Raw genomic sequence first — 21,137 nt, forward strand, 5'->3', positions numbered from 1 at the left:
ACAGGAGTAAATATCCACTTAAGGGTTTTATGGGGAAAAAAAATGTTGGAAATGGGTTTAACTCCTGTAAAATATAATGAATTAATAAAGAAACAGAAATGTTAAGATACAGAGTATTAAACACAATTAGATTGCCTTTCTCACTGTTCCATTTTTGAATGAACAATTCTAATATTATAAAAGCCTAAATCTGTCTGTCTGTCTGTCTCTGTCCATAATGCTTTGTTTGCACTCTGATTGGCTGACGAACAGCCAGTCAGAGTGTGAAGAAGCATTCTGACAGAAGGCAGCCTGCCATCATGATGGTGGGGACGCAGGACAGAGCAGGGCGGCGAGGCCAGCACAGCTGGCCTTGTCCTCCCGCCCTGCTCCCTGCAGGTAATGCAGGGAGCAGGCCCAAGCCGCCGTGTTGGGGGGGAATAGTGGGCCCGTGGCCTGACATCGTCATGGCTGGGGGGAGGGAAGGAGTGGGTCTCCTCCTTACCTCAGGCTCAGGTCCACTCCTCCCTCCTCCCCCTTGAGCCCACTTCTCTTGTGCCTGAGTGGGCCTGATGTGGGGGAGGGGGGAGGAGCAGGTACGCTGTGGCATCAGCGGTGACAGTGGGGCCAAGGGAGGACTGGGCCCAGGCTCAATGTGTGGGACGGGAGGGAGCAAGCCCAGGCTGAAGGAGAAGCCGGCCTGCCAAGGCAGTGGGGGGGGGGCCCCGGCCCAGCCCAGCCCAACATGGCAGCCGCAAGGGGAGGGGAGGAGTGAGCCTCCTCCCCTCGTCGGGCCTGGGTCCGCTCCGGCCCTACCCCTGATCCCCTGCAGCAGCCCTGAGCCCGCTCGTCCCATCCCCCCGCTGCCGCCAGGTCAGTCACGGCCCACTTCTTCCCCCCCCAGACCCCCCACCATGGTAGCCCAGCTTCTTCCCACCCTCAGGCCTGGTCCTCCCCCGCATTGGGCAGAGAGAGGGGGATTTCTACACAGTGGCCTCCAGCTTAGGGTCCTGAAGGAGCTCAGATGAGAAATTGCTGAACTCCTAACTGTAGTATACAACTAACACCATCACTAAAAACAGCTTTAGTACCAGAGGATTGGAGGCTGACTCCAATTAGACTCCCATATTTTAAAAGAGCTCTAGAGGGAATGCAGGGAACAATAGGCTAGTGAGACTAACCTCTTCTCCTGAAAAACTGGTAGAAACAATAACAATAAAAACATTGTTCAAGACATGAACTAACATGACTTGCTGGGGAGAAATCAACATGGTTTTGTCAGAGGGAAATCTTGCTTCACCTACTTACTAAATTTCTTTGAGGGTGTCAATAAGCAGGTGGATTGGGGCAATCCAGTTGACATAGTATAGTCAGACTTCCACAAAGCGTTTGATATGGTCCCCCATCAGAGGCTCTTAACTAAATTAGGTAGTTAAGGGATTTCAGGGAACATCTACTTGTGGATTAGAAATTGGCTCAAAGGCCAAAAGGAAAGACTGAGCATAAATAATCAACTTTCAGAATGGAAAGAAGTAAACAGTGGGGCTCCCCAGGGATCTGTGTTAGGACCAGTGTGGTTTAACCTAGTCATAAATGATCTGGAAAAGGGCGTGAGTAGTGAGGTGGCCAAATTTCCTGCTGACGCAAAATTATTCAAAGTGGTAAAGACCAAGCAAGATTGTGAGGAACTACAGAAGGATCTGGCATGATTGAGTGAACGGGCAACTAAATAACAGATGTAATTTAATGAAGACAAGTGTAAAGTGATGCACGTGGATAAAAGTAACCCAAACTACACCTACATTATGATGGGCTCTACATTAGCTGTTACCACACAGGAAAGATCTGGGAGTCATTGTGGACAGTTCACTAAAAACATCAGCTCAGTGCTCAGTAGCCATTAAAAAGGCAAACAAAAAGTTAAGGATTAATAAGAAGGGAACTGTAAACAAAATGAAAAGTATCACTATGCCCCTTTACAAATTCCTGGTGTGTACACATTTTTAATACTGTACCCAGTTCTGGTCCCCACACCTCAGAAAGGATATAGAAGAACTAGAGAAGGTCCAGAGAAGGGCAACAAGGATGATTAGTGGTAAGGAGGGGCTTCCATATGAGGAGAGACTAAAAAGGCTAGGCCTATTCTGTTTAGAAAAGAGAAACTTGAGGGGGGACATGTTAAGGGTTTACAAACTACTAAATGGTGAAGAAAAAGTTAATAGGGGTTCACTATTTACTATCTCTCACAATATAAGAACCAGGGGTCATAAAATGGAACCCCCAAAATATATTAAAGTAATTATTTTGTAATGTAAACTGTTCCATTTCTCTTAATTGAATTTTGACCTTTAACTGTGTGGTTCCCATTTATACTTTTATCTGACAAAGCAGTTTTTTTTAAAGGCTACTGACTCTAGAAACTTATGTGCTGGCTCTCTACATTTCAGCTACACAGAACTATTTGTTGTTCTTTGATTTCCTATATAGAAATCAAAATTACTAACATGTCTGTCTCCAACCAGGACAACTTGTAGACATTACAAGGTAGAATTGTAGAACTAGAGAAAGGGATGTCTTCCACAAATGTATCAATCTGACCATAGCACAGAGAAGGTGAAAGCACCTTCGTATTAAATTGTTGAATCTAGAAGGCTTGTGAAACAATGGCCAAGATGTGATCCATCTAATCCAGCCTGCTGGTGCTGCAGGCCATTTAATTCAGCTCTTTTCCCTGGCATCACTGGAAAAAAAAATGAGAAACGCTGCTTTTCCTAACTTTTTTCTCCTGTCACTGATCATATTACTCCCTATGCTGAATTCATTCACTATCTTCCTTTCTCTTCCAGGCTTTCCTATGATAATGACTAGACAAGGCTGTCAATGCCTGGGGTTTCCTCAGTTAATCAAATCTGATATTCACTTCTTGGTATATATAACCTCTTTCAAAGAACATCATAGGCATAGTGTTATTTTAATGTTTGTTCACCTTTGCTTTTCATTACTGAACTAGCCAATTGCCTGTCAAGAATAACGGGGGGGGGAGGGAGCGGGTGGGGACAAAGCCCGAGGCCCCACTGTCCAGGCCTGCTCCCTCTTCCCTCCTGCTGTTTCAGGCCCAGGGGAAAGGAAGGCTGCAGCCTGGATGAATTCCTGTAAGTAAAAACTAGGTAATTAGCCAGGAGTTAGGATTTATGTCTAGGCAGACGTGTTTTAAAAGGGCTACTACATCCAAGACTGTGTAGGACTTTGATTGATTATGCTTGCTCAAATTGTGTTCTGACTTCCTTGGTCTCCCTCAGCCCCCAATCAATAAAGGTATTGGGTTACAGTGTGCCTGGCTGTTTCAGTGTAGGGTTGAGAGGCAAGCCTTTTGCTCCTGGCCTGGCTGGAGAGCTTGCCTGTGTATGTTCCCTCAGTTATACCTGAGGTTATCTGGGGGTGCTTTGGGCTGAAAGAGGCACCCAGAAATATTACCAGTGGGCAAAGCTCCCCCAAATCTTGCAGGGTCTGTGTGTCCTGGGCTGCACAAAGCCCTAACAGAGACCAGAGACTGGGTGGTGGCAGCATTACCCCAGGCTTGTGGGTTTTCTCCTACAAGTGGGACAGCCAGCGGTAGTCAGGCACCCTGTGGGAGGCTCCCAAAGCAAGGTTTTTGGGCTTAGCACAGTGAGATGGGTGGCTCTGCATAGCAGTGCCCCCACAGGTATCAGGTCCTGGTGATTTACTACTGTTTAGTTTATCAATTTCCTTTAGAATCTCATCTATGCACACCTCAATTTGGAACAACTCCACTGACTTGTTGCTAGAGGAGTGCATCTGGTGACGGAATTTCCCTAACATCTTCCACACTGAAGACAGATACAAAAAATGCATTTAGTTTCTTGGCAGTGACCCTGTCATTCTTTAATGATCCTTTTACACCTTGATCATCCAACAGCCCAACTGATTCCCTGGCAGGTCTTGGGCTTCAAACGTATTTAAATAAATCTTTATTGTGACCTTTTGTGTTTCTAGAAAGCTTTTCCTCGAATTCTCTCTTAGCTTGTCTTATTTCAGTTTTACATTTGCCTTGCTAGTATTTATGCTCTTTTTTATTTTCCTCATTAGGATTTGACATCCACTTTTTGAAAGAAGCCTTTTTTCTGCTTATTGCCTCTGCAGCTCTACCATTAAACTATGCTGGCTTTCTTTTGGTCCACTTTCCTTTTTTTTTTATTTTTTATTTGTGGTATGCATTTGCTGTGTGCCTCCAGTATGGTGTTCTTAAGCAGTTCCCATGTTACCTGAAAGTTCCTTACCTCTTTAGGGGCTCCTTTTAACTTCCATCTATCTAGCTTCTTCATTTTGCTGTAGTCTCCCTTTTTAAAGTTGAAGGCTACTGTGGTAGATTTTCTTGTCTCCCCTCCTATGTGGATGTCAAACTCAGTTGCACTGTAGTCACTATTGCCAAGTGGCTCAGTAACACTAACTCTTTACACCGGATCCTGTGTACTACTTAGGACTAGGTCAAGAATGGCCTTTCCTTTGGTAGGTTCCAGGACCAATTGCTCCAGGAAGCAGTCATTTATAAGAAATTTGGTCTCTGCATCTTGGCCTGATGTTAGATTGACCCAGGCTATTTGTAGATAGTTGAAGTCCCTCATTATTATTGTGTTTTCTGCTGTCACAGCCTCTCCCATTTCCCTTTAGCATTTCTAGCTTGCTGCTGCCGTCTTGGTATGGAGTTTGACAGCGCATTCCCAGATGTACTTTTATTCTGTTGAAACCTGGGATTTGTATCTACAAAGTTTGTACAATGCCTGTCTTATCAGTTGAAAAATCAGACCTATTTGATTTGATGCAGTCTTTCATGTACAGTGCTACTTTCCAACCAGAACGGCCTACTCCATCAGTCCTGTATATTTATATCCTGGTATTGCAGCATCCCATTGATTTTCCTCATTCTGCCATGTTTCAGAGATACGCATCATTATTAACTGCTTGGAGTTATATAATGATCCATTTAGCCAGTGCCATTGGTAGAAAGTAGGTACCAGCTGCTTATCCCAATGCCTGTGGGGCAAAATTGGCCATTGATCTTTAAATTCCTTTGCTTTGGAGAAAGTCAGTCCCATTAATATTTTTACACAAATGAAAAACAAATTAAACAAGTGCAGTCACCATGGGTTAGCTACTCCCACCTCTCAGTCTCATGGAAATCAGATGGCCTACAATGGGAAAGTTAAACTTCAGTCTAAAGAGAATGAAAAGTATTGGCTTTTCTAAAAGGTCCTTCAGCCTGTTCCTCATTTCCTTCAAAGACTTTACTGTGTAAACACTGAGGTCCCTGGCACACATCATATTTCTGGCATGTTTCATGTGTTAATTGCACTATAAATAGCTGTATGCCACACATTTATTGAATTTATGGCACCATAAAATGACAAACCAGCCACAAAGATATTACTCAAAAAATGTATAACATATGTGTGGCTGTTTTGTACGGTGCCATAAGCTGAATGTGTGGCATGACCATCATCTTAATGCTGACAGTCAGCTAATTGTCAGCATTGGGCCCTGGGTATCCCCTGGTCTGAAACCTGATTGGGGGTTCCAGCTGATTATCTCTATCAGGATATGGGCTTGCCAGGACCTGGCAGCTCAAAGAATCATGTCCCGCAGCTCTCTATCTTTAAGACTCTTTAAGGTGCTAGGTCTTGTGAACCTAAGGGCATAGGGCAGCTCCAGGCTCTAGCATATAGCCCTCCCCTACCTGGTTGTCAGGATCAGGGGGGCAGCCCTGGGTCTGAACTGGGACTGGGGCTGCCTGGTGCTGAATCCTGGTGCTTAGCTGAGCATCACTGTCCAGCATTGGTCAGGGCTAGGGTCCAGAACAAAGCTGCTCTGTGCCCAATTGGTGGAACTGGGCTTGGGGTTCATACAGGTCCTTGAACCTGCTGCCCCCCTGCTCTATCACTGGAGGATGTTGTCTGGCAGTTGGCAGTCACACAGTTATGGTCAGAGGAATTGTATGCACCATTCCCAAAGTTGCATGATCTATCATGTACATATGGCATGGTAGGTAGCAAGATTTGGAGCATGGGACATAGCATTCCTCAGACACCAGTCATGTAACTGCCTTAATGTCTGACAGTATCCTGAGAGGCCCTGACTGCACTGGCTGCAGCACTGGATGAGACTACTCAAGTAAACAAGGACACTCAGTGACAAACTTTCAAAAGGCTTCCATTACAAGTCCTGTAAAAGTGGTTGCATTTCCAGAGGCCACCTGAAAATTTTGCTCTGAGGTTCCAAATGATTCTAGGTTATTTTGGGTTTTTGTATTAATTTAGGTCCCCTCTACATGTTACATTTAAGTTGCAATTAACATGTTAATCGCAGCATAAATGGGAAGGGTTGATATACATGCACCCAATTTAAGGTACCATAAATGGCAAGCCAGCCATAAAAAGGTTCCACATATGATGCAGAATATTTTTATGGCTGGTTTGCATAGTGTCTTAAATTGAACACGTGGTATGTCTGAGGCTGCCCCAGGGCGAGTGCCAACAACCAGCTAACTGTCAGCCCTGGCCCTGGAACTGCATTAGGTCACACTGTGCTGCAGCCTCCTTGCTTTCAGCTTGCTGATGGACAGGGAGCCTGAGATCATGATCCCAGACTGGCAAGCAGAAAGGGCATGATTGGGATCTGATCCCTGATTCTAAAATTGTGCCTCCTGCCATGCATGTATGGCATGGCAGGAGGTGTGATTGTTGGGATCAGGGCCTATATTCCATAGTACCTTTAAATGAACATGTGTAAGGACCTTAGGGACAGAGTCAGATACCCTCAGTCATACCCAGCAGTTGTTTACCATGAGAATACTTGCACTGATTTCAGTGGAACTGTTTATGGAATCTGGTACAACTCAGTGTAAGGCATTCAGAAAATCAGTGTTTTTGTTTTGCTTTTTCATGCCAGAGAGGGCAAATAGACGGATAAAATGGCCTTTTCCTGTTCTTGTTTTGTGAAGCTGAGAGAGCCTAATACAGATAACAATTTCTGAGATGGGTGACTGTGGTCCAAGCAGTTACTTATCTGTAAACACAGATATGTTAATTGTATGGTTTCATTGTTTCCTCAGTCTGGACCCTCTTATAACCAGTCCAACTGAACTGAATAACAGTACTTCTGTAAGCTGTCTAGCTTCTGTCATTGCTTTTTCAACTTCCAGCTTGCTTTTCATATTGTGCGGCAGGCTAAATCAGAAATCAGTAGATAGACTATTACTCTTTCAGTTCACTTAAATGCTTAAAAGTTGGGCATGTTCTACGTAGGTTTCTGTTCTGTAGTAACAGCTACTGCCAGTGTTTGCATGCAAACAACATTCTTCTGTTATTGCTAACATGCTGGACTTTGGACCAAGAGTCAGTGTGTCTGACTACTATGTTAACCCTAGTAAAGGGGAAAGTAATTGGATATCAAGACTTTCGAAACTAAGATAATTTTTACCTTCATCAGAAAAATGTGAGTTTAGAAAGACAAACATAGTAAACAGTGGGTGCATCTACATGTGCATTTAAAGCAGAGTATTAAACTACAGAGCAGTTTGAGCCAGAGGAAACTACTCCCGGGCACAGCGTTTGCATGTGCGCCTAGGAAAGCAGCAATTTGAGCTGGGGTGGAGCAGGTCCAGATTGGCAGGGGACACAGCTGGGGGGATCCGCCCCGAACTCTGGTGGGGGTGGTGGTGGAGGGACTGGCTGGGGCATGAGAGTACTGAAAGTGCAGAGCCATGTGGCTAGGTGGCAGGCAGGAGTCTGGCCCCTGGCTGACTGGGCTGACCAGGCACAATTTACAGCTGCAGTCAGCATCTATGCATGTGTATAATCACAGTAAATTATCCCAGTGTAAGATAGTATTGTCCCCAACAGTACTATCTTACTGCTGTGTTAATTAGTTTATTGCAGCCTAATACCATCACACATGTAGATAGTGACACTTTACTCTGCAGATGATTAGTCTACTCCACAGTAAAGTGCATGTGTAGATGCAGCCAGTTAGTCTGAAAAGACCTGGTGGGAGAAGACTGGCCAAGGAACATTTCCTCTCCTGGCACAGTGACAAAGCCCATTCTCAGAATAGGAGAGAAGCACATGAATAGGAGCAAGGTCTTTTTTCTTTTCATTTTTTCTTCGAGTTCTCTAAAGATGCTGGTCACATTCTTAATGTGCTGTGACAAATCATCCTCAAAAGTCAAACAATTCTCTTTTCACTAATAGTTCTAAGCAATGTGTAAGATGAACATTAGGCCATTTTGTGATGAATCCCTTACAAATTCGTACGTCATGACTTTTATAGTTTGTGGTTTTACAGCACATATCACATGCTGCATAATTCCAACAAGTGGCTCTCTGTTTCAAAGAAACACCTCACTTCCAAGTGGTGCTTGAAGTTATGCATTTTCAGAAGTGAAGAGGAAATCTGTGTGCTCTACAGCCGGGAAGATTTTATGAGGCGGATGATAATGGCCCAGATAGAAAGAGAAACTCCATAAAGTTACCCTCATAAAGTTTTTCCTCAGATTCTCCATTGGGAATGTCAGACAGAGAAGACAGCCCCACACAGCAGAAGCCAGTGGGTTAGGGCACAAATCCCACTATGATCCCCTGAACCCTGGGAACTGTTGCATGTCTAGGGCCAACCAGCTACCTTAGTAACTCTGCCCCAGTTGCCATCCTCTTGTTGCGACTGGAATCAGGTCTTTTTTTAAGGGCACTCCCAAGCTTAGAGGGACTCTTCAGGAAAGCTAATACAGCCTTTAAGTCATGCCAGATAGCCATCCACTCTCCATAAATTTCTTGGAATGGGGGAAGGGGCCACAGAAACAGCTGGGGAGATCAGTGACGCAGATCTGGAGGAGATGGGGTACAAGCCCCTGTACCAGGTCCCTAGAACTTCAACTGCTGAAAAACATTTTTATTCTGTCTGTGTACTCTTAAATCTATTAATCTGGGATGGAGTAAAATGCATTATGTAACTGCAAAATGCTGCAGTACACTTTTAAGTTTATTCTCATTTTTATACTGATAACCTGGCCCTGTGTTGTGTTTGCATTTCCCAAAGTATGGTATTTCATGGCACTATAGAGTTGTTTGTTAGATTAGTGTTTGACCTTCATCAGCGGCCTGTAATGACCTCTTCACTTCCCTCTCATAAAGGAGTTAAGGCAAATCACCTCTTCTTCTCTTTATGATCTGTCCTGGTAGTTACCATCTGACAGGCATTTAATATAATGGTCTCTGTTTTTCTTCATTTGGAGGCTGGAAATTTTCTTGTTTTCCAAGAGTTTGTTACAAATCCAAAACAGCTGTTCAGATTTCTCCAGAGAAACAATGGGGTCATGTGTTTCATTGGAAAAAGATAATGCAAATGTAAAGTCCTGCCCTTTAGAGGGCCAAACAAATTCAAAAAGACCTTCACCCTACAAAATAAATGTCTAAAATGAGGCTCATGCAAGGCAAGTTTGAAGGTGGAAAGGAAAATTTCTCAGAATTGTCCTCTCAGCACCTTTTCCATGAGAGATCCTACTATTTCATCATTTGGAATTGTGCCATTCATTTCACTGGAGTAGGATCATTTCAAAGATGACAGGGAATGTCCTACTTGCCTATAAATCTCTATAGCAAAGTCAGGTAGTTGTGGTTCATCCTCTACTCACATTGAAGGTTTGTGCTTGCCTGTTAGCCGTAGGAGGACTCAAGGGCCTCTTCACAATTTGCCTAGAGATTATGATAGGCAAGCTGTGGAAACTAAGAAAAAACCATACTCCTGTCCCACCAAGAAAGCAAGAGAGCATTATAATGTACTTTTACGTAACTACTAAAAACATTTCTCTGTAAACAGGAGTCACTGAATCACTGAGTCACGAAAAAGATCCTCAACTGCTGTAAATGATCATAACAACACTGAGTTCAAGACAGCTACCTCAATTTACACTAGCTAGAGATGTGGCCCTTTAACAGTAAATGAGCAGTAGAAGAGACTAATTTGTCTACTCTGTGCCAACCCAGGATCACCCCTGTAAAGTGCATTTTCTAATATTTCACTACATCTAACATGGAAGCCCTCTTAGTGCAGAAATGATCTGTCCATGATCACCAGTTCAGTATTAGATTCCTACTGCAGAGAGAGAGCATTAATTTCTAGAGTATATAATTACATCATTTTTAAAAAAATAGACTGCCTAAATTGTGCCTCCAGTTGGCACATTTTTTGTGTCCATATTTCACAGGCAAAGTTTAGGCTGCCGGTTTCAAAAATATGACTCTTACTGTGTACCAGAAGTAACTCTGACAAATAATAATTCCTGAATTCAGTCTGTAACTGAAAAATACATATGCTGTTCCGTGGAAAATACTGTTTTATGGAGCAGAATGTTTTAAAAAGACTATTTGGCCATGTGTACTTCTGCTTAATTTCATCTGAACTTTTTGAATAACCTGTACTTAATTACCTCCTTTTTTGCAGGGCTCATACTTGTTTCAATCGTCTTGATCTTCCCCCTTACCCATCCTTCTCCATGCTGTATGAGAAACTGTTGACAGCAGTTGAAGAGACAAGTACTTTTGGACTTGAGTGATGAGCAAACCATAGTGCCCAGCTTCTCGGACCTTTGTGGATCTGGCCTCTCAAAGAATGAATGAACGTTTTTATTTGATTTCCTAGAGGAAAATTGTTTTACAATGCAGTTCAAGTAATGAGATCCTATGAATGGGCTTACGAAGCAATTTACAAGCATTGTGACAGTGGCAGAGTATTCAGCAGTAAGATTGGAGCATGCCTGGTGTGCAGGGAGAACCTACAGTCTTGCAATCAACAGTTTTTTCTTGACTGCCGAACTTTTTACATTTATGTTTCAAGCAAAAGTTGTATCCACATATGATCAATAATACGGTTACTGCAAGAACTGACAAAATATATTTAAACTGAATTTCACCAAAGTCCTTGAAGGTAAAGTTCAAGTCAAAATGTGAAATCATTCAGCCCACCACTAAATTAGCTAAGTCAAACAATAGAATTCTTTTTTAAAAGATTCCTAGAGGTACATTATTTTATGCCCTATACTATAATAGAATATCCATTACTTGCTATACCTAAGAGTACGACTGCCTGCATGGTGTGCACCATAGATGTCAGCTTTCTGGGGCAAATGCAAATTTGAAGAAATGTCAGCAACAAGCAATGTCTCAACAATGGCTTGCAATCAGGAGGTTTGTGAAAACGTATATGCAAGTGGCGTGTATATGGCAAAAGATGAGCTCTCATAAAATGAACTTAAAAATGACTGATTTTATGCTTCGTACTGCATGGAAACTTTTTAAAAAACTTGGCAATTTATCACAGCATATCAGGAAAAAAACACTTACACAGTGACTTCTGTTTATTTTTATAGGTTCATTATATTAAGTTCCTTAGAGTGTAAATAGGAAACTAGCAAACTATTTCTGTTCCTTTCACTTTCCATGCTTAAAACAGACATTGTGCTGGTGTTTATTCTTTATGCACTCTCAAGGAAAAAATGCCTTTTATTTTTATAAGGGTAAGAAATTCCCAAAAATATTTTGCACTGAATGTACCAAAGTTGAAGGGACATTATGATCTGACTGACAGAAAACTGCATCATTCTTACAAGTATCTAGAAAACAGCTTCTTAAGAACCGAACTTCTTCACAGTGCCATGTCTGTAGATATCAGGACTGTGCACATAAGTAATAATTTTGTAAGACTCGCTGTATGTGGTATTTTAATATGCATTTGTTTTAAATGCATTTGATTCATTTTGCATCCATCAGGTAAACTTAAAGGTATGGAGTTTAATACAGATGTTTCATATTTTCCCTGCAACTTTTATTTGTACAGCACCATAAAACACTATAGCTTATTTGGAAAATCATGGGCAACACTTCCAGATTACACCTCTAATCGTAATGAAACCACTCTCCCTTATCAGTGACCACCTCCAAGATGTAAAATGTTCGTAGTGTCTTTCTAAACCTGCATTTTCACTGATAAGTATTTTTCTTATTGATGTTAATTAAAAAAGAATACTTTTGTATGGTATATCAAAAGATGCATGAATACACCAATTTAATTATGTTAAGTTTGCCACAGTGTATAAGGCTCATTTACATCCATTCCTCACAAGGACCTTTCATCCGACAGGCCTCTTAGTGTAGTTGTGTCTTTGCATTAGTTCTTGTACACTCATTTATCATATTTCAAAACTTTTGATAATGAGTGGAATATCGGATAGTGGATGACCAGAACATGCATAGATCTTGCCATGTCATTCTATGGCATTGAGTCTTTGCAAAGTCTTGCTTTGTAAGAGAACTAGGTTTGGGGGTAACTTCAAGATTTCCACTCTGGGAACTCTTTGAGTGGGGGCCTTTGATTGATGACATGCTTTTTTTCTATACTTACTCATGTGGGAGCTCCCACACACTCAGGTGAATATTTGGATGGCAATAAAGATCCCTTCAGCAAACTCTGCTTTTCCACCCTGACAATGAGGAGGTAGGTGCTGTTGTGGTAGTCACAGCAGAGGGCTGAGGAATTCTGAGCCCCTCCAGAATGACAGAGGAAATAAGACCTGTGTTCAGACAGTGAAAGAAGTCCCACTCTCAAAAACAGAATAAAAATATCTTTTGACTTTAGAACTGAATGGATTCCTGCTTAGCATAGTGACATCAGGGGCTTATACAGGTAAACACAGATTACATTACTCTTGGCAAGTACCAAGGAGCAAAGAAAAGTCCAAGTGTTCTACTATATTTTTACACACAATTAATCAGTCTTTGCTAAGGTATCTTATTACAGGCCCATGGCTTGTTAATGCATATGTTTTATCACCAAACCTGATAAACAGAAGACTAATTCACCTTTTCAGCTGGTCATTCAAGCCTGGCACGTATTTCACGTGATAAATTCATTGCCTAAAACTCCAGTTGCTTACAGCCAAAAAAAACCCCAACTGCTTGACTAAGAGCTGCAGAATTTGCCTATTTTAATATTACAGTATCTATCACCTAAATATGAGGGATAATATATTTTACAAGCATCTATCCAGAAACTCATTGACAGTACTATTTGGCACAAACTAAATTTCAATTAAGTTATTCTTGTATACAGACCAAAATAACAAATGTATTTGTCAGCTTTTATTTAAAAAAAGAGATTTACTACTAAACTTGTTTTGTATTCTGCCCTTTTCAGGAGTCAAAGCTCTGGAAAAATCACCAAGGATGGCAAATCTTAGCAGTCCCTAGGTTTTGGCTTTTTTTTTTTTTTTGCCAGAACCAGGAAGTGAGCTAAAGGGCTGAGAGAAATTCTACTCCCTCCTCCTGTTTTGCCCTGCCCATACAGTGCTGGACTCTAGGGAAATCTGTTGAAGGTGGTGAGGACCTGGTTGCCTTCATGCTGCAGTCCCCACAGCTCAGTGATCAGCCAACTCCTTGCTATATTTAAGAAAAGCTTCCCTGAATAAATGAGTGAAAGATAGAAAGCTTAGAGGAGAAAGGCTTAACACACCCAAACACTCACAGCTCTAGCCAACGGTACTCATCCACCAGCCTTAGCACCCGTTCCTCTTCAACACTCCACCCAGAAAAAGGCAACTCTGCCGTTCTGCAAATTGTACAGTTTAACTCTTGACAAAAAAAAAAAAAATGCCTAGAATGGGGGTCCAGGATAAAGAGAATATGAAAAGCCACATTTTAAAACACTTGTATCACTTTGGAGGATTACTAACTGGCTGCTGACAAGCTTTCCTTTTGGGGAGAAAACAGTCTCTTAGAACTAGGTAATGGATTCTGTTCAGAAATGGTGTAATGTTGATGTGTCCTCATAATAATTAACTATGATGGATCCTTATAGTAATTAACTTGAAGTGTCTACCTGTCCTGCTCTGCCAGCACTAAACGGCAGATAGTGCCTTGTCAGGGCACTTACATCATGCAGACTTTAGCGGCAAGGCTCCCTTCCCTGGCAGACACTCTGGGGAAGATGTTTCTACTCTTCTGAGGCACAACTTAAGGGAGGGATGTAATTTGCAACTTCTCTGCCACTGAAGATGAATGTAGCTATCATCTCTGCTAACTAAAGCTTGTGATTAATGAGTATATGCCAACCATCAGAGACAGAGATGTCTGTTATACTTTATACTGTAGCATGTAGCTTCTCATTCAAGGCATGCATACCAGAACCACTTACTTTATCATAATAGTTTTCTCAACCATTTAAACCATGAGACATCCTTCTAAAGAAACGCCTTCAGCAGCAGACTATGGTATCCCTTGGTTTATTAATTAATTCTTTCAGCCCAGATTCAATATCTATATAACAGAAATTCTGCTTTTGGTCTGCAAAGTAAAGGTTTTCCTCCATTAGTGTTAAAATTCCACTCCTTCCCTTCAATTAACAATATTCCTCTTGCATTTTTTAAAAACATTTTTCATTATATATGTTGTAGGCCAAGACAAACCAGAAAGCTACTGCTTATGGTCAGATACAGAGGGCATCTAAGGTGAAATCCATTCCAGCACCATGTAAACTTCACAGTGTAAATTCCAGGTCAGACAACATATGCTGAATATATGTAAACTTAAGAAGAAGCTGAAAATCCAAGCAGTAGCATTCTGGCAGATCATCTGAAAGAAAGTTTCTGGCATGATATAAGCTGACTGAGAACAGCAGACTGGTGGTTTGCTTGTTTTTAAATTATAGGAATAAAAACAGTTGTGTGACTTCCTGTGCATTTTTAGACCTTCCCAAAGTCAACCCCCTTTCCCCTGACCGAAAGAAAGACAACCCACACTTCATTTTAAATGTCAGGAATTGTATCATCTGGTTGCTAAATGTAATCTCTGCAATATTAACTGCAGATGCTCACTGAGTTTCTGTGGTGTTAACTACAGACGTTCATGGAGATTTTCACAGAGGCAGTACTGCAGCAGAGAGAATTTTGTGAACAAGAGGTATAGTAGCTGTGCTTGAATAGTCTTTGTCTTTTCATTTTCCAAAACACAATGCAAAGCAGTTTGAATTTCATTTAAAGGTTTAAAGCTTGTTTGTATTGAATTACATTAGTATAGTTGAGTGTGCTCATTTTGCCATTAATTTTGAGGGAAGATGATGAATTTGTTTCCATTAACACTACTGGGAATTAAGCATTAAGTAGTTCTATCACTGAAGTGATAACTTCAGCCTTCAGGTTACCCTTAGAGGTTAGTATCTGTTTTAAGCTGCCTCTCTCCCTAGTAGATTTCTGTCCCTTCTCCTCCACTTTCTGATCCCAAGCAAAATTTTCAAAATAATTAATCAAACCCAATACTTAATTTTTTCTCCTTGAGCTGTTAATTGATGATGGCACCATTACTCAGTCCAGTGGCAAAATTTTTTAGTGCTGACTGACTTACAAATAAAAGGCCTCTAAATTTGTAGCTGAGCAGCTAATCTTTTGGTAAAATACACTTAGCATCAAACAGAAACTAGAAAATCTGCTTTGATATGGCTCTTGCCTTCTTGAAAAATACATAGTACTATATAGGCATTTTAACAAAAAAAAAAATACTTATCTGAATGACACTGTCCAGTTAAGAACACTTTTTCTTTAAAAAAAAACACCCACCTTTTTTCTCAGTAATAATGTTAGATTATTAAAACTGAACATGCTAAAATTAAATATACTTTACACATAATTTGTAGTTTAAATTTCAACTTGGACAATGCAAAAAGATCATAACAATGCAAAAAGATTAAAGTTTCCTGTTCTGTCTGGTCAATTTTACTTCCTGCTACTATCTTACTGCCATTTTAAAATAGTTTTCTGAAACCATTTTTAGTATTCTTTTTAAAACAATTTTATCAACAATTAATTTTTGGATCCAAACTGTTTAGCAATTTCCCTTTAATTAATCAGGGAACATATCTTACACATTTAGTCAAGCGAGAGTATCCCATTGGTATTTTAAGACTAACTTGTTACTAACTTTTGTTGAGCGCTCCAGTGGTATAATGAAAACCCTTTAGCTTTACTCAAGAAAACTCCTCATGGCTGCAAGTAAAAGATGGCAACATATTAAAAGGACTCCTTCAGCACTGTTGTATTATCTGCACATATTTAAAATGTCATGCAAAACTTTTTGGAATTATTTGGAAAAAAATAACTGTGTTCTTGAAATAGCTCCTTTTAAATTAATAATTGGCAGTTTTAACTTGCTTATTTCCACGCCAAGGGTAATTAAATCACACCATAGCTTGACCGGTGCAAAATATTCTAGGAAGTTGTTTGAAATTATAGTGAATGCAACATGCATCCAAGCTGTGTTTCTTTCAATTACTCACCCCATTTAAAACAACTGAAAAATGGAAGTGATGCTTCATTCTTCTCTAGAGGATGGTTTCTTTCTCAGTACAGTCAGGAACTTCACATTCAACCATGTCTAGAAAATCCTTATTGCCATGAAGTCTCTCACTTCCCCACAAGTAAGTAGGAGTCATATTAAGTCATTATTTAGCAGAGTGCTGACATCAATGGCAACCTCAGTTTTAAAATCTGTGAAACTACTTCCTTATTTGGGGTTGCCTTCTCTATCTTAGTGGCACATCATCTGCATGATTGCCCCATCCAGTCAGCAAATGAGAGCAACTGGTCATCCATAATAATGGCAAAGTCAGAATGGAGGGAGTAAAATAACATTTGTAGATATATATATCATATAGTTGGTATGTATTTTTCCCCACTTCCATCCACTGCGATCAAGGCTTTTGGCTCACCAGGACATTTTAACACTAATCCAGAAATTGCTGAGAGAGGTGTGCTCTCTTATTTCTTGACTGGAGTATAATCGATTGCTGATGCACTCCACTGAATCAGCTATTAAGCATCGGGAAAATGATAGTTTGCATAGTGCATTATGTTAGGATTGTACCATGCAATCCAGCTCTAAGGAGCTGGCGGGTACAATATAGTAATGTTGCCTGAGACATTGCAGTCTCTTGTACTGTTGTCTACAACTAATGTCCTGGCTTGCCTGAAACTAAAACTAGTTAATTCTTAAAAAGAACAAGAAGTAGAAGCTACTTAAGCCTTTTAAATCATGCTAGCTCAAAAATGTAATTGTAGCAGTTGAGCAGCTGTTACAATACAAAATGGTAGTCACTTACAGTGGGTAGGTCCTGAAAAATAAAATTGGAGTATGCCCTTAATAACGTAATGGCGGTCATGGAATAATGTACTGGAGTGAAAGTAGAGTTGAAAGAGCAGAGACAGAAAATGGCGTAAGAGAGAAGCTGTTTTGACCTTTGTGAATCGCACATTGAAGAGCATGCTGTGCAGTGTATAAGCAGTTGCTGACAGAAAAAGGGAAGACTACTGTCAAGTGAGGCCTTGGGAAGCCATCTCAAAGAATGCACTTGATGAAAAAGTACCGCACATCTAGGTTAGCTGCAGTATAAAATAATTTTAGCCAAGAAGTATTAAATCTTTATAATCTAACCTGAGGGATCATTAGGCTTACTTAATCTGTTGTTTATTGAACTATCATTGGGATAATGGAGCCTTGTAAATAAAGGAAAGGTTGCTCTGGTGCTGAAAAGTTATTTTATTTTATAAGTAATTCATGTTATGCTCATTACTGAATATGTTGGTAAGCGAAACTGTATCTGATAAGAAGCTATTTAAACTATCGTTCCTGATGGTAACTTTCATTTGAGAAATCATGGGCTGAATCCTGAAACCTTACTTAGTTTTTAATCAGTCTTTAGCTGATGGATTGATTGAGTAGTTGGTTTTGTGCTTTGCTTCTACAAGAACCATGACATTTTACAGACAACTTTCTGCTAACCTGGGCCTCCTGCAAAATTTCTTTTCAGGAGGGTGATACTAAATTAATGATGGTATTTCTATCATCTTCAGTGAGCTTTGAATCAGATTCAGCAATATGGATCCTGACTGGCACTCCACTGACAACAGTGGGACGTATCCTGAGTAAGGACTTGAGAAGGATTTAAGGATTTAGCTCATTGTGATCTAAATAAAACCAGTAGACAAAGCTTGACTATAGTAGGTTTTTTTTTTTTATTATTATTATTATTAAAAAAAAAAAAAAAAAGGACTCCTTGCAAGCTGCCCTCTTCAACAAGCTAATTAAGCTGGTCAGTTTCACAAATTGGAAAAAGGACTGTATGATTGATTGTCGTGTTTCAGTAGTTCCATGCAGCAGGACATCGTTATGCACTGAGCCTCTAACACTCAGGAAACTGCAGTTTGTCAGCATTGCAGATGGGAACTGAGAAACAATTAAGGTATTGTAAATTAAGTACATGAATCATCTTAAGAGCATTTTTTTGGTATTCTGTTTCTCCCTGGATTGGAATGACAGCCTCACAGGCATCCTTGAGCCTGGATCAGCAGTTGCTGAGTTATATGTATGGAGGCCTTCAGTTTAGGTGGCTGAACATTGCCACCTGCAACAAATGGTCTGGGGAGAAGAGGGAATTATAGTATCAGAAAGTGCTGTGAGGAACCCTGGAACCCCACGATGTTCAATGAACTTGGCCTTTCTAGGCTCACACGAGCACAGTTTTGGTTGTTAGCAAAGATTACAAGATTTTATAACGGGGATGCGGGCATCCAGAATCAAGCAGGTATATAGGTGCATCTCCCTCACTTTTGACGAAGTGTTACTTGATATAATTTTATACCAGTTCTTTGTTTTTAAAAGATTTCTGGCACTGTAAAAAATATAGAGTGCATATTTATTTCTAAATTTTAAGTAGAGCACGTGATGTATTTTTTAAGCCTTTCCATACTTTTTGTTGTGTTCACAAAACTATATCAAATGCAATACCAATTTTTTCTACCTTTCTACAAGCTACATTAAGTTTAATCTGAATTTAGCATGTCTTACACAGAAAAAATGAGGATAAACATGCTTCAAGCATTAGAATGATGCATATCTTTTCTCTATTTTGCATTGTATCACTTGTATTTCATTCTCCTTTTAGAGTCAAAGAGAGCAGATAATGAAATGTACTCTGTGTGACATGATTGGCACTTCATAGTGCTTCTGTTTGAGGAATGTACTATAATGTTGAACTCACAGAACTGCATAGTTATCTTCTCAGTTGGATACCTGACGTGTTGTTTTTCCTATAATTCATGAAATGCTTTGAAGGAAAGATTTACTGTGTACAATTTTATTTTATTTTCATACTGATCTCTATTTTATTTAAAGTCATGTTTCATCATGAAATCACTTAATCTGAATAAATCTTCTTATAAAATCTAATTTGGAAATTAACTTTTCTGCTATGTCCCTGAATGGTTTTTGGCCTCATTTCTAAAAAAAGAGCATTTCTCAATTGTGAATTGTTCTATATTATATCCAATAGATTTAAGCCTTTAGAACACCCAAATGATCCTATGGCCTTCTAGCATCATCTTATAGCATTCTCCCCAAGGACTGGAAAGTTTAATGTAATTAACACTAAAATTACAGAAACAGAAAGAATTTACAATCCCATATGTCTTATTTTAAACGTAATCAATATTAGAAACAAAGGCGACGACATTAAAATTGACAAGGATCAACACCAAAAAATCACCACTATGAGAAGTACTCCTGCTTTATTAATGCTTTTACCTTTCTGCAGAGGATCAGGCCCTGCAAGCGTATACTTTATTTGTAACAATTCAGATGGGAAAACATTTTCTTGGGCATAAATCACTGGGATAATATGCATTTTCATAGCAATGCTTCAGATCATAAGAAATATCTTAAATCTCCATAATCAGTAGTCTAGGACTGTATTTTGGCATAGGATTTGCTGAGCTGCACTTGAACAATTGGCCTCAGCATAATAAAAGTAAATGGTCCCATGCCAAATAATTAGTTATAAAAGGAAAAAGAATTATGTTAGTTCTAGTAATAAATATTGTCCATTATTTAGCAGAGCCTATTTTAGAGTTCTGTGCAGTAGGCAATCACCCCTTTATGTCTGGACTGGTTTGATGAACCTCTGCCATATTTTATATTATTCTTTTTATATATTACATTTTATTAATTTAATTTTAAGGTAATTTTCCTTTTACCTTGGAATGATGCCTTTGGAAGGAATTCTTGGTATTGCAAGGTCTAAGTCTAGAGAAAGCCTGAAGCGCCTGGAAGACTGATATCCTTTAGATTAGTTTAATATTCTCATTTAGATTCAGTTCTTGGATTCAGATTTATGGAAGTTTCATCCAAATAAGTGGTATTTAACTCACTGTGGTGAGGAATTGTTAATTTTCCCCGAGTGTCTAGACAAGACTCGGACTAAACTCAGTTAAGACTAAGGTGTACTACCAGGCTCAAAGCAAAAACTTGGTGAAATATGGAAGCTGTATTTGCCAGCTCATTTGAGGAGGTTTGCCTGCCTTTTGTTATGGAAGTTCACATTATAGGTGTCTTGAGGGAACCTTGGTTTTTCTGGCTGCAAAGATGGCAGCAACGAGCATAAATGCTTTTTACCAACTGTGACTTTCGTTTTGGATACAGACTTTAACAGTTATCAGTGAGTATGTCTTCTTCAGAATAGATTATTGTAATCATAGAAAAATAAGCGTTTGGTGGTACCTCAGCGGGTCATCTAGTCCAAACCCCTGCTCAAAGCAGGGCCATCCCCAACTATATCATCCCAGCCCAAGCTTTGTCTAGCTGGGTCTTAAAAACCTCCAAGGATGGAGATTCCACAACCTCTCTGGGTAACCTGTTCCAGTGCTTTGCAAAAGACTCCTATTATCTATTGTAAACTTCCCTTGCTGCAACTTGAGACCAATCTACCACTGAGAACAGTCTAGCTTTATCCTCTTGGGAACCACCCTTCAGGTAGCTGAAGGCTGCCGCTAAATCTGCCCTCAGTCTTCTCTTCATTGGACTAAATAAGTCCAGTTCCCTCAGCTTCTCATCAGAAGCCATGTGCCCCAGCCCTCTAACCATTTTCGTTGCCCTCCCCTGGACCCTCTCCAATTCATCTACATCCTTTCTATAGTGGTGGGCCCAAAACTGGACAGAGTACTCCAGATGTAGCTCATCAGTGCTGAATAGAGGGAAATAATCACTTCCCTCAAT

General features: G+C 40.2%; 1 protein-coding gene across 4 annotated transcripts in view; it reads left to right on the forward strand.

Moving 5' to 3' along the window:
- HECW2 (HECT, C2 and WW domain containing E3 ubiquitin protein ligase 2) overlaps positions 1 to 19,316 on the forward strand; it is a 330,879-nt gene extending 311,563 nt beyond the window's left edge. For all 4 annotated transcript variants that reach the window (XM_019492110.2, XM_019492111.2, XM_059727232.1 and 1 more), the window contains one exon: positions 10,492 to 19,316. In XM_019492110.2, coding sequence (XP_019347655.1) covers positions 10,492 to 10,603 — 112 coding nt within the window. In that variant the 3' untranslated portion in view covers positions 10,604 to 19,316. The remainder of the gene's footprint in view (positions 1 to 10,491) is intronic.
- Positions 19,317 to 21,137: the final 1,821 nt, after the last annotated feature.

Source organism: Alligator mississippiensis, chromosome 4 (genome assembly GCF_030867095.1).
Source record: "Alligator mississippiensis isolate rAllMis1 chromosome 4, rAllMis1, whole genome shotgun sequence".
Taxonomy (NCBI): Eukaryota; Metazoa; Chordata; order Crocodylia; family Alligatoridae; genus Alligator; species Alligator mississippiensis.